Consider the following 14,444-nt stretch of genomic DNA (forward strand, 5'->3'; position numbering starts at 1 on the left):
TATGTGGAGGCAAAGAGTTCCACAACTTTGACCCTCGGTAGAGCAAACAAAACTGAGATTGGGAAGTGCGTGAAAAGGGTGGTCTAAGCAAACAGGAACTACGTGTGGGGTAATTATGAATTTGGTGATTGTGGGCAAACATGTCATGAAAAAAAGGGGGAAGGGCTCTGTTTAAAGAACTATGCACAAATAAACCAGTCTGAAGATGATTCACTTGATAAACACTGAGGATACCTAACTTATGGAATAGAGGCTGAGAAGAATGACTTCGATGTACACAGCTGATTATTTTTAGAGCTCGTTTCTGCAGACGGTATATGGGCTCAAGTTTGGTCTGATGCGTACTACCCCAAACTAAATTACAGTAATTGATATATGGGTAAACCATAGAGTAATATAACATTGTGGCAACCTCGGTGCTCAGCAAGTGACGTGTTTTTCCAAGAATACCAATACTCTTGGCCATTTTTGTAGTTATGGCTGTGATATGAGGTTTCCATGATAGGGATTCATCAAGCAGAACACCAAGGACCACAATGCCGCACTCCGTCCATGTAACCAAGTAGGTGCATCATCCGCTGTTGTTGTTTACAGTAACATTACTTTTTATTTTAATATATTGTGGTTTGGCCGTGGGTGTCTGACTCAAACACACGTGGGAAATTAGTTTGGCATATTGATATTTAAAAATGTTACTTGTCCTTTCGGACAAGTTATGTTTTTGTAGGTTTTTATTGATTTTTGCTACTGGGCAGTCCGGTAGAGAGAGAGAGAGAGGAGGAATGGGAGATAGACCGGGGAAGACATTCGGCAAAGATCACCAGGTCCGGGAGTCGAACCCGGGTTGGCCGTGTTGCACCGTAGTGCTGTATGCGGTGCGCCACTCGGGCACCCCCGGCATATTGATATTTTGACATATTTGTGGAGTTACCCTTTTTTTCCTGTTGGTATTTTTGTTGGGTATTTTATTGTATTTTATTTGTTTAAGGCTTACGCTTTGTGCTGTGGAGTTCCGGCTGTTGCTATTTGCTTGATTTACTGTGAGTGTCTTTGAAAAGTGCAATGTAAATAAAATGTATTATTTTTTAGGTATTATTACTGTTGCTGTTGTTGTTGCTGTTGTCACCATCATCATCATCATCATCATCATCATCATCATCATCATCATCATCATCCCCACCAGCGCCACCATCAAGTTGGATGACGTTCCACTGTCAAACATCTCTGCCAAAACAGGAAGTAAACTAATCGGTGCTACCTCATATTATTTTCCCTTAACATATTGAATAAATAATATTATAATATTGTTCTCACCATATATCTTCTCTCTTTATTCTTTTATGAATAAGAACTGTTCAGCCTTGGTTTTTCACCGTATCCATGGAAACGACGAAGGTGAAGAAAGATATAGTTTACACAGAAAAGACCTGTAGCACTATAGTCTGTTTACTTTTCTACATCCCTGCATAACTCATACATTTTCAGACAAGCTTAATTAGTGATATTCTGTATACACCCAAATTCAACGTTATAGTCGCATTTAATAGTTCAGATTTGGTAAAATTTTTTGCTCTCTTGGACAGAGGTGTTTGGCAGGCTGTGACGTACAGGCGTAGAGACAGAGGTGTTTGGCAGGCTGTGACGTACAGGCGTAGAGACAGAGGTGTTTGGCATGCTGTGACGTACAGGCGTAGAGACAGAGGTGTTTGGCAGGCTGTGACGTACAGGCGTAGAGACAGAGGTGTTTGGCAGGCTGTGACGTACAGGCGTAGAGACAGAGGTGTTTGGCAGGCTGTGACGTACAGGCGTATAGACAGAGGTGTTTGGCAGGCTGTGACGTACAGGCGTAGAGACAGAGGTGTTTGGCAGGCTGTGACGTACAGGCGTAGAGACAGAGGTGTTTGGCAGGCTGTGACGTACAGGCGTAGAGACAGAGGTGTTTGGCAGGCTGTGACGTACAGGCGTATAGACAGAGGTGTTTGGCAGGCTGTGACGTACAGGCGTAGAGACAGAGGTGTTTGGCAGGCTGTGACGTACAGGCGTAGAGACAGAGGTGTTTGGCAGGCTGTGACGTACAGGCGTAGAGACAGAGGTGTTTGGCAGGCTGTGACGTACAGGCGTAGAGACAGAGGTGTTTGGCAGGCTGTGACGTACAGCCGTAGAGATAGCTACAGTATGCATAGGAGTGTGATCACCATTGTTCGTTATCATTTTATTGTTATTATATGACCTGTTTTTGGTATCACATTTTATATTTCCATGGACAGTGTGGTGTCTGGGCAGAATCTTTCCATAGCTTTGAGCCATACCTTTTGTAGTGACTTACTTAATACTGACGGCATACTCTGTGAACTCTCTGCTGCGGTGGCGGACCAGATACGTGCTGTTCCCCCGGTTGATGAGTTCAGCCTCTGCTTGGAGTCTCTCCATGGGGCCCGCAAACCTGACAATCACACCACAAGCAAAGGGCGCTATTAGAAACACTAGACACATCAATAGAGGGGAGACTGCTGCCAATTTCATCATTAAAGGGTTTTATTCAAATGTTGGATACAACACCGTTGTCTTATGTTCACCGCTCAGTATAAAAAAAAGATACATCCTCCAAATATGGAACTATTTTATAAGTAAAGGCTAGAACATAACTTTAATAATACTCCATGTGAGAGTTTCAACCTCGAAGCTTCACGCCGGAACCCTTTTTTTAAGAGTAGGTGTCGTGATTTGGAACTAAAGTCCAAACGCACGACACAATCAGTATGAGAAGGACCGCTATTGACGTTTGATCCTGAAATAGGCCGGCGCTTGAATACACCATATACACAGGAAAGCTATGAAACACTGTTGGTTTTATACGCATGACATGAAATGTAAACATTGAATATTAGGGTTAATTTCCTACGCTCGTTGAAACGTGTTCGTAGTAAGTCGGCCTTGTGACTGGAGACATACCACGGTTGTGAGGAGTAATCCACAGGCTTCGGGACCTGCAGCAAGAGAAGAAAGGTTGGAACCATGTGAATCCACTTTTCCGCCACTGCGCAGTACGCACACCTGGATTTCAGTCATTCATCTCTTATCATGGTATTCCCTAATGTCTTGTTAGCCACCAACGATGATGGAAATCACATTTTAAATTGGTTTAATGGACCAAATCATGGTTTGAATCGGATTATACCATGGAATTATTCAAAGGGACCCGCCAACATTATCGGAATGCTTACCGTCTTCTCCAGAATCGGGCAAGACGATAGATACCAATTGTCTCTCTGTGTGTTCAGTAGAAACCTATCGGGCTGCAAGCTAGCCTAACTTAGCACAAATGAATGTAAGCGGATACGGACCAGCTAGACTAGCTGTTGGCCAAAGACACCTCTACCGGAGCTTCCATTCATTTGTGCTGAGACAGGCTAGCTTTCTACTGAACTCACAGAGAGGGAATTAGTGTCTATCTCTCTGGAAAGGACATCACACATTCCCCATAAGTTGCCATGTTCAAGTACAAAAGTGGTACCATGGTGATACATGATTCAGACCATGGCAGGTAAATTATTCATATAATGGCCAATGCATTGGTAAAACTGAAATGACCATCAAACGCCCATGATATTTTCTGAAGGGACGGAGACATTTACGTTGTCCTCACTGTGCATTCGTTTGGCGCCAATCCTACGTCACCATGTTTTCAACCACTGTTTCTTTTGGTCATGTCTTGGAACAGGTGGCTTTCTTATGACCCAACTAAAGCAGGGATATAATAGCCTTCTTATCTTCACAGCAATGTAAACACACTGATAGCAGTGATTTGATTATCTACTGGAAAACTCAAACCAGCAGGAGAAAGTGGGGATATCATACTCTGTCATAATGTGCATTCAAAAAATAAAATAAAACATCATCGAACACAACTGGAAAACATAATGGTTAAAGGGGCACTTCACCAAAAAACAATGCTGAGTAAATCAGTTTGAATAAGGCCACCAGTGACGTCATCAGTGACATTGAATCCTTGTGTTGTGTTAATTACAGCTCAATGAAATTATGTAGATGAAAAAATACTGCTACCGTATCATTTCATTGAGCTGTAATCAACACAACATAAGGATTCAATGTCCCTGATGTCCCAGATGGCATTACTGGTGGCCATATTCAAATGAATGTACTCTAAATAACTGTCAAACTAAATTAATGTGTGCAAAACTGTTTTGAGTTTTTGGATGCGTATGAGATTATGTGCAAAATAAATCAGCATTGTCTTTTTTGACAAAGTGCCCCTTTATCCAAGGCTGTAGATGAGGAGAGCAATCGTATATGTATGTCAAAGTATATTCTGTAGAAGTGGAATACAAATGGTCCATGTGCTATAGATTTCTAGGGTCAATGAAACCAAAAGTGATACAAGAAAAGTACTGATTATAATTGTTAGCAAGAAATCAGTAACAGATTACACAACCTAACCAACTGTGAATATTATTTTGTTTATAAGATGTGATACTTCTTTGTGAGGAAGCAACATTAGATCACTAAACTCACTTGGAACAAGCTGCGTAAAGCTGCATACATTTCCTTTGAGTTGCTTAAAGGTCCAACCCAAAGTCCAATTGTAACCAAACTACAGAATTTGTATTCATGCTTCTTGATACAAGGAGTGGTTAATTGTAACAGCAGCAGTGTTCTGCTTTGTGTCTTACATACCTTGTCATTTTATTTGGTTGTTTGTTTGGTGTGTGTTTTAATTATTTCCCTTACCTCTGTGATGTATGTCGTCTGTGTCCAATACATTGTAAAAGTGTTAAAAAAATGTAGCCATAGAATGTATGTTTACGCATTGCTTGTAACACTGGCATGCATAATGCTGTATGGAATTTCCCTGTGAGGGATTAATAAAAGATATCCTTATCCTTATAATACCTCAATAATTTTAATGATGATGGGTTAATACAATTACAATCCTCATATAATCATCCTCATATAATCACACTGCCTGTGCGGCTTAACCAAGCATAAACTGTCATAACCTGCCCTATTGTTGGTTGACGAAGTATACAAGAGAAAAAAACAAAGGAATAACAAAAGCTGCTTACGCATGGGCACGGCCTGACGGCATCACTTGGAAAGAAGCCAACCTCTTTCGTGGACAAGATTCTGCCCTGCAACCACAGAGAGATAATTGTGTTATGCTCGTCTGGATGACTCCAGTCTCCATAATTCAGACGACAATTAGCTTGCAACATGGAGCGGCACAAATGTACAGCCCCTAGATAACTATTTACTGAAACAGTTACTGGGATGGGAGGGAAGGAAGGAGGGAGAGAGGGAGAAAGAGAGAGAGATAGAATGGGAGGGAAGGAGGGAGGGGGAGGGAGGGAGAGAGAGAGAGAGAGAGAGAGAGAGAGAGAGAGAGAGAGAGAGAGAGAGAGAGAGAGAGAGAGAGAGAGAGAGAGAGAGAGAGAGAGAGAGAGAGAGAGAGAGAGAGAGAGAGAGAGAGAGAGAGAGAGAGAGAGAGAGAGAGAGAAGACTCCACAGCGGCGCTGTTTCCCTTTGAGAAAGGGTAGCCCATTGAAGTGATCCCGCCTGTTACTGGCTGCTGCTCTGAGGGTTGTGTGTCATCATATTTTATGTATTGTGCACAGAAACCGGAGACCAGACGCTCTCCATCAAAGTATGAGGGCACACAGGGGACAACTCGTTCAGTCAGACTTGCAAAACAAAATAAATATGGCAGCCAAAGCGTGTTTGAACGAGGACCTTCCCTGTGCGAAGCACTCAGTGGCTATCAAGGAAATTGTTCGCTTTACACGCTTCGTTAAGCAGCCCATTAGCAAGGAGCTGTCGGTAGGAGCGCTAGCGGATATCTGGGGGCAAACGATGGTCGCGGAAATATTTGGTTTTCGGATTAAATACAGCCCTGCGGTGGCGTGATTACAAGAGATGTTTCACGGGGGAATAGGGCTTTGTACTCCTGCAGCGGAGCTCACAGACACTCACTTTTCCATGGGCTTCTCCTCTCACCCCGTCACGACACCCACAACCGAGTAACCGACTCCTTGCACCTCCACCAAATTCACACGCTGACCATTTTGCTATTGTGTCATGCTCAAGTCGGAGTTCCTTTCCACCTGAGGTAGGAACAGGTTGGAAAGGAATCCCAACGCGAGCATGACACGAGAGTGTAATGGCAGCCGCGTGAACGTGGTCAATGCACACCTCTGCGTCCGACGTGGGTACAATACAATACGTGGGTACTGTACAATACAGTACGGCTCAATACCCACAATTGTTAAGGGGATGCAGACCAGAGAAAGACTTTCGTCTCGTTTACATCAGGGTCCCCCATTTTCTATTCATCATAACATTTATGACATACACGACATACAGAGATATACAGTACTGTTACATCCATCCTTTCGTTTGGGATTATTGAGATTAGTCGAAGCACACGTTCTCTTTTTTCCCCTGTGTCTGTGACGACCCAGCAGGCGTTGGTACGGGCGCTAAAAGCAGTGTGTAATCGAGTTGTTCAGAAGAGACAAACCTCGCGGCGGCGACCGGTTGGCCGCACACCTGGTGATGCTCAGCTTAGCACTGGCATGCTGATAAGCCTGTTATGTGGCCACTACTGTAAGCAATACACCAGGGATGAATTGTAAACGACCAGGAGAAGATGGTGCACAGTTGCCCACAACACAATCCAACAACCTGCGGCACCATGTGGATTAGGGCTGTGGTTATTGTTTCAATATTTTCAATACCGGTGCCGATGCAGATACCTGGGATGTGATACCGATACCAAAAACGATTTGCCGAGTTATGCGTGTTGCCTACGCTGTGTGAGCCGATCGGAGGCTTTTGGATGATTTTGGATTGTGGTTGAACAGAAGAAATGCTATATCTCAAAACAAAGGTGCTTATTGGCTCTACATACTGTAGGTATCGAACATTTTGTATCAAAAGACACTTGATACCGCATTTCACTACCACAGCCTTTTCCGATACTCGATGGTATTGAAGCAATCGAATTTCAATAGCCAGCCCTAATGGAGATAATGTTTCCCCATTTCAGACAAAGAGATTGGAGCACTCACTGTCACCCAGAAGAGGATTAGAGTAACTTTTTTATCTCAGCGCGGAACCCTCACAATAACTACCTACAGTTGCCATGCCGCTGAAACGGACTGGTCCCAATCTTGTTCCCTGTACCCTGCATTAGCAGCTTAGTCAGAAGCGCAGATATAGAACACTCCTCAGTGTCCTCAGTCACCACTTGAGCCTTTCGATTGTGTTCTGATTGTGTTACGGTCATCAGAAGGCACCTGCGAGGCTGCCATACACTTAACCTAATGGCATTTTATCAGCCCCCCCCCCCTCAGAATTTAATCTGTTATTCGTTATGGCTCTGATAAGCGGGCGTGCTAATGATTAAGCCAGGGAAACATCGACGGGGTAAACAGATGGTTGGCCAGCGGGCTAAATTAGATTACAGTGATCGATTGTATTTGTCTGGCAACCCCCAGCAATAGGAATTATGGTCTGCCGGTTACCAAGGTGACGCTATTGAGTGTTCCTCCAGACTCAGTCCACTGTGGTTTGAGTGGGCTTGCTGGGGCACAGGGGAGCCCCGGGTGATGGAGAAGTCTAGTTCTGTGTGATATGAAGTGGCATAAATAACAACTGACAACAATCATAGCATTTCTGAGAAGTGTCTTTTAGAATTTTTGAAAATGATATAATGGGTTTTTAATGGGTTTCTTGGGATTATGAAATGTACTAACTTAATCGCATATGGGACCAAGCTACATGCAGATGGTTTCGGTTCAACCGCTGGGGAGATTCTGATGTTGCTGTTTGGTGACCTGCCTTCCAACAAGAAAAGTGGAATGAAATGACCATGATGCATACATAGACACACACACACACACACACACACACACACACACACACACACACACACACACACAATGCTGTGAGCCAATCAATCTGAGACTACACACAAATACACCCACGCTAACACAATGAAATACAGACAGACGGACAGACAGACAAACAAAAATACACACACACAAACACACTGTGTGACAATCAATGAGACTACATGCACGCACACACACACACACACACACACACACACACACACACACACACACACACACACACACACACACACACACACACACACACACACACACACACACACACACACACACACACACACACACACACACACACACACACACACACACACACACACACACACACACACACACACACACACACACACACACACACACACACACACACACACACACACACACACACACACACACACACACACACACACACACACACACACACACACACACACACACACACACACACACACACACACACACACACACACACACACACACACACACACACACACACACACACACACACACACACACACACACACACACACACACACACACACACACACACACACACACTGTGAGCCAGTTGAAAGCTAGACGTGCCAAAGCTCAACAGGCTGAAGACGTGACTGCCTGGGTCACAGCCTTCTGCACACATCACACACACAGACAGAAGGAGAGAGGGAGGGAGGGAGGGAGGGAGATAGAGGGAAAGGAGGAGGGATGGGGGAGAAAGGGTTGAGGGAGAGAGATATAGGGAGAGAGGGAGGCGGGCAGATAATGTAGAATGTAGAAAAGAAAGATATACTGTACAGAATAGAAGCAAAACAGAAAAGGGAGAAAGAAAGTCAGATAGATACAGTACAGTACATATAGATAGATAGAGGGGCCTAAGCTGAAAAAAGGCTCTAACTGTATTTCTTAGGAGGGACAAGGGTGCCTTGGATTTTCTTTTGCAACTCATCTTATTTAAAATGGTCAAATTTACATTCACATAAATCACTGATTTAGAGATAGATAGATAGATAGATAGATAGATAGATAGATAGATAGATAGATAGATAGATAGATAGATAGATAGATAGATAGATAGATAGATAGATAGATAGATAGATAGATAGATAGATAGATAGATAGATAGATAGATAGATAGATAGATAGATAGATAGATAGATAGATAGATAGATAGATAGATAGATAGATAGATAGATAGATAGATAGATAGGTTAGAGACAAAGACAGAGAGACAAAGAGAAAGATGGAGGGAGCTCTGACCTGCCACCAAGAGCTGCGAAGGTCGGCGCAGGTCAGTTCGATGATGTCACCGGTCTGGACGCTGAGGGGTGGGCCGGAGGAGGGGCATGGCACACCAAAGTAGTTCCTGATGACCTGCATTTTGGGTAGACCTAGAGGAACAATATGCAGTAGGAGAAACGTGGGTATGAAAATTGTGAAAAATATGAGAGAATTCATGCACAGAGAGAGAGAGAGATACATCTCAACTGCATGGATCTGTAAACCTGATCAGCAAAATCAATCAAATGTAATGTAAATGTTCATTTACTTCAGAATATTGCTGGTCCGAGGTTTTCATAAAAAATACTCTGTACCTAAAGCAGTCCTGTCACATTTGTACGCCTACTGCGTAACTGTGCGTTCAGTAGAAAGCCGCAAGCTAGCCTAGTTTAGCATACATTAATGGTGGATTAGTGGACCACTAGCCTAGCTAGTCATTTCATTTCCAATCAGTTTCATTGATAACTATTGTATATTCGCTATTTATCTTTGGGTTACTTATTCATTGCAGTGTGTTTGTGTATAACAAATCCAGTCCAATTGTTACTGCCCTGTGAGTATTCAATTAACTTGAAATTATATAAAGCTTTTTTTGCTTTTCTCGACCATCAACTAAATTTAACAGGATTTTCATGAAGAAAAGGGGAAAGAGCTGCCTTACTTAAAAGAAATTAGCTCTGGAGGACAGTTCAGCAGGCTCAGGAGGACAGTTCATCTCTTTGATTGCCCATATGCAAGGATTTACACTATCCCCAATCGACTGTAGGGTTTAAGAGAGGCAGACGAGGCTAACAACTTTTCTCCTTTGTTCCCCAGGCCGAGCTCTTTCCAGACGGTCGAGTTCATCCAGCGACGACTGCGGGTAGACTTTCCAAGAACAAACTTTTATAGATAGTTACTAATTGGAGGGCTTTTCTGCAGTAACATAAAGGTAGAAGTTCTACTCGAACACCCATGGCCTTACAGCGATCTCTCAGCCGTTTCGGAGATCATAGGCACAGATAGTATCTCCTTCTACCAGTCTAGTCACAAAGGACATGTCTCTGTACTTGAACAGAAAATGGAAGTTTGAAACGACAGAGAATAAGTGGGCAGTGGTGGGTGAAGGAACATGACAAACTCTCTCTTAGAGTTGACATTAGTGTGTTCGTAGAAGCTGACTGTGAACACTTGGTACAAAGGCCACCATTGCATGTCGGAGAGAGATGTGGTGTGCAAGAAGAGGTAACTAACTTAATCACTTGCAGACATTTTGATGACTGGCATTGACGTACAGTCATTGGACAGGACATTGGGAGAACATTTATGGTAAAGAAATCCCAACAAATGTCAAGGCTGCTTTTATGAGTCATACCGGGAGGTTTTAATTGAGGAGGTATCTACCTATTGCCAGTAATATTTATGAGCCACAAAACCTATTACTTTAAACTAGCTTCAGGCATATCATCCAACTCAGGAACAGAGAGTGTCTTAATTGAGGGAAATCCTACTATAAAATTAAGAAAACAAATTTTGCAAACTGTAAACTGTCCGTCTACATACATTTTTCTCCTCAATGGGTTGGCCAGTCAATGAAATTAACAATGCGCTGTATGAGAGGTGGCAGCATCATCCCATCCTCTTTCAGTGTCTCATTATGGTGCCTCTATACTGTACAGTGTTGAGCCTCACAGGGGTAACATGCACTAGCTTGTCTGTAGACGACTCTTGTCTCACCGCCATCACCGTGGAGATGGACACCCGGGGGGCATGGAAATTCATTTCTACCGTGGTGCAAGGCTGAGACGCGTGTTAGTGCATGATCCTTTGAAACACACCGCCCCACCAGCGAGGACAATTGCGAAGCGATTACCGGCGGCCGGGCATTAACACGCCTATTGATTTTCGACTTGCTTGTCGGTCAATAAGGATTTTCCGCAGCATAACCGCATAAGGGACGAAGGGGCTTTGAGAGAGATGATGAGGGCCGGGTTTGTTCACCACATTATGGATGAGAGAGAAAGGGAGAAAGGGAGAGAGAGATAAGAGAAAGGGACAAAGACAAAAGACTGAAAGAAAGAGGGAAGAGAGAAGAGAAACAGGAGACCAGATGAAACTATATGGTATAGGTGGATCACTCTGATTAGGACTCACCTGGATCCCGGTCTGAGCGACTCAGCGTTCGACCCTGCAAACACACAACAAACACACTGTTACACACACACCCACACACACACACTGATCGACAAAACACGTACTGTATGTGTATCAACATTCATACTTACAGACATACAGTAACACACACACACACACACGTTAAAAGATGGGTGCATTCAAAGACACAAACACACAGACTTCTTTTAAAGCAGGCCACAGACTGGACCACAAATCATATTTTACATTTCTTAGTTGAATCATTGGTGACTTATGCTGGTCAATGGAAATATTTGGTATGATGGGAGTGAGTATGGATGAAATTGGTGCTCCAGAGTTTGTTGTTGTTGTTTGACGGTGTCCAGTTATTTCATTCGACTGCTGTGATCCATGCATTGCGCCAGGGTCGTTCCTTTAGGAAAACGTCAGACTTCCGATTTTGGATAGTACATCTGTACCTGTTTGCCCCACGGCCGGTGCTCTCTCCCTCCGCCGTGGTGCTGCTGCTCTTCAACAGTCCTCTTCAGGGCTATCCCACAGACCGCTGAAAGAGCCAGACAGCAGCATCTGCTCGCGCCTATGAGATTCAGACACTGCTATCCAAGCGTGTTATTTACATCATCCCAGAACGAGCATAGAGGAGTCGATGAAGGGAGTCTGCTCTCGTTATTTCCTGGTCTCCAAGAAAAATTCAAAACTATTTAAGACCTCTCGTCACTCAATCCGTTTATTTCAATGATGATGCTCAGAACAATCTGAGGAGACAGTGATGGTTCACAACTCACCCGGGGGCGTAACTATGTGGGGAGACACATGGGACATGTGTGCAGTTATTGTCCCCTGCATGGTAATAAACGGTGACGCGACGTGATAGGACCACACGGAAAACGGCTGCTTGTCCATCTCTGAGCCTAACTGTCATGCAAAGTCAAGTAGCCAGGTGAGGGGGCGGCTAGGTGGTGCAGTGGGCAAGGCACTCACCACCAATGCTGGAGACGCTGGGTCCGCGTGTTCGAATCCAGCTCTCCACATTGTTTTCAGTTTGGCTGGTCGTCCGTACTAATACAATTGGCAGTATTAGAGACTGGGAAAGCTGATGGGTGGGTCCTGGGCGTTGTAAACAGAAAAATACTCCTACAGTTCGGTCGGGGCGCCTGCTCAGCGAAGAAAGGATCTGGAGGGAGGTAGTGTGACCTTCCACACGTTACACTCTCCCAGTGAGAATCTGCGCGGCCAGGCTGGCTGCCGGCTGGCTGCGCATGTGTCGGAGGATAGCTGCATGTGACACTTGACAGTCTCCGGCCTCCCGGACCAACAGTAGGGTTGGTGTCTGTGAAATATCTGTCTGTCTGTCTGTCTGTATTTAAAAGCCTTTAGGCTGTTGTTTTATACATTGTAGATAATAAATTGCGCGATATCTCTCTCTCTCTCTCTCTCTCTCTCTCTCTCTCTCTCTCTCTCTCTCTCTCTCTCTGTCTCTGTCTCTGTCTCTGTCTCTGTCTCTCTCTCTCTCTCTCTCTCTCTCTCTCTCTCTCTCTCTCTCTCTCTCTCTCTCTCACTCTCTCTCTCTCTCTGTCTCTGTCTCTGTCTCTCACACACACACTACGCAGTACGCACGTTCCGAGACTCGTGCAGCATTATGACTTGTCATAAAAGTGAATTGTATATAGAAACAACTCACAAAAATGTACTTGCACAACTGATTTAAAAAAAAATCTACGAAATGGGGGGGCCCCCCCTTCAACCCCCCTCAACCCACCCACCGCGACCATAAAACTATACGTTGCACCCCTCCGCCACTGGCCACGCTCACAAATGTGTCCCCTCCGCCACTGACAACTAAGTTACGCCCTTGCACCACACCCCTGGTGGGACCTCAATCTGAGGAGACAGTGATGCTTCACACCACACCCCTGGTGGGACCTCAATCTGAGGAGACAGTGATGCTTCACACCACACTCCTGGTGGGACCTCAATCTGAGGAGACAGTGATGCTTCACACCACACCCCTGGTGGGACCTCAATCTGAGGAGACAGTGATGCTTCACACCACACCCCTGGTGGGACCTCAATCTGAGGAGACAGTGATGCTTCACACCACACCCCTGGTGGGACCTCAATCTGAGGAGACAGTGATGCTTCACACCACACCCCTGGTGGGACCTCAATCTGAGGAGACAGTGATGCTTCACACCACACCCCTGGTGGGACCTCAATCTGAGGAGACAGTGATGCTTCACACCACACCCCTGGTGGGACCTTAATCTGAGGAGACAGTGATGCTTCACACCACACCCCTGGTGGGACCTCAATATGAGGAGACAGTGATGCTTCACACCACACCCCCTGGTGGGACCTCAATCTGAGGAGACAGTGATGCTTCACACCACACCCCTGGTGGGAGCTCAATCTGAGGAGACAGTGATGCTTCACACCACACCCCTGGTGGGAGCTCAATCTGAGGAGACAGTGATGCTTCACACCACACCCCTGGTGGAACCTCAATCTGAGGAGACAGTGATGCTTCACACCGTGCACACCCCTGGTGGGAGCTCAATCTGAGGAGACAGTGATGCTTCACACCGTGCACACCCCTGGTGGGACACCTGTCACTGTTGGGGTTCACCATCAACTAGAAAAAGAGCACACCTTGTCCCAGTCAGAAAATGCTGCCCTCGTCTTGAGAGTTTCACCCTCACAGGATGGTAGCTGCTCGGTCAGTGATGTGCTGCTGGACAGGATGGTAGCTGCCCGGTCAGTGATGTGCTGCTGGACAGGATGGTAGCTGCCCGGTCAGTGATGTGCTGCTGTACAGGATGGTAGCTGCTCGGTCAGTGATGTGGTGCTGGACAGGATGGTAGCTGCTCGGTCAGTGATGTGCTGCTGGACAGGATGGTAGCTGCCCGGTCAGTGATGTGGTGCTGGACAGGATGGCGGCAGCCCATTCAGTGGTCCAGCTGGGACTACTGCACATGCAAATACTACAGAGGTGGTTTTCCCTGGGAAAAGGGGAACTTATAAAGATTCCCCCCATCAGTGAGAGGTGACTTGAACCACTGGAGGACCTCTGAGGTCCTGTGGAGGGGTGTTCCCATGGGCAGCAGA

At 45.3% G+C, this 14,444-nt stretch overlaps 1 protein-coding gene across 1 annotated transcript in view; it reads right to left on the bottom strand.

Moving 5' to 3' along the window:
* vav3 (vav guanine nucleotide exchange factor 3) overlaps nt 1-14,444 on the bottom strand; it is a gene marked incomplete at its 5' end in the record, with an annotated part of 236,042 nt that overhangs the window by 36,146 nt on the left and 185,452 nt on the right. Inside the window, 5 exon segments of the mRNA XM_084325889.1 lie at nt 2,327-2,443; nt 2,953-2,987; nt 5,085-5,150; nt 9,186-9,316; nt 11,340-11,373. Of these exon segments, the coding sequence (XP_084182015.1) occupies nt 2,327-2,443; nt 2,953-2,987; nt 5,085-5,150; nt 9,186-9,316; nt 11,340-11,373 (383 nt within the window).

The sequence above is a fragment of the Notolepis coatsorum genome, assembly GCF_963971535.1.
Source record: "Notolepis coatsorum genome assembly, chromosome: 12".
Lineage (NCBI taxonomy): Eukaryota > Metazoa > Chordata > Actinopteri > Aulopiformes > Paralepididae > Notolepis > Notolepis coatsorum.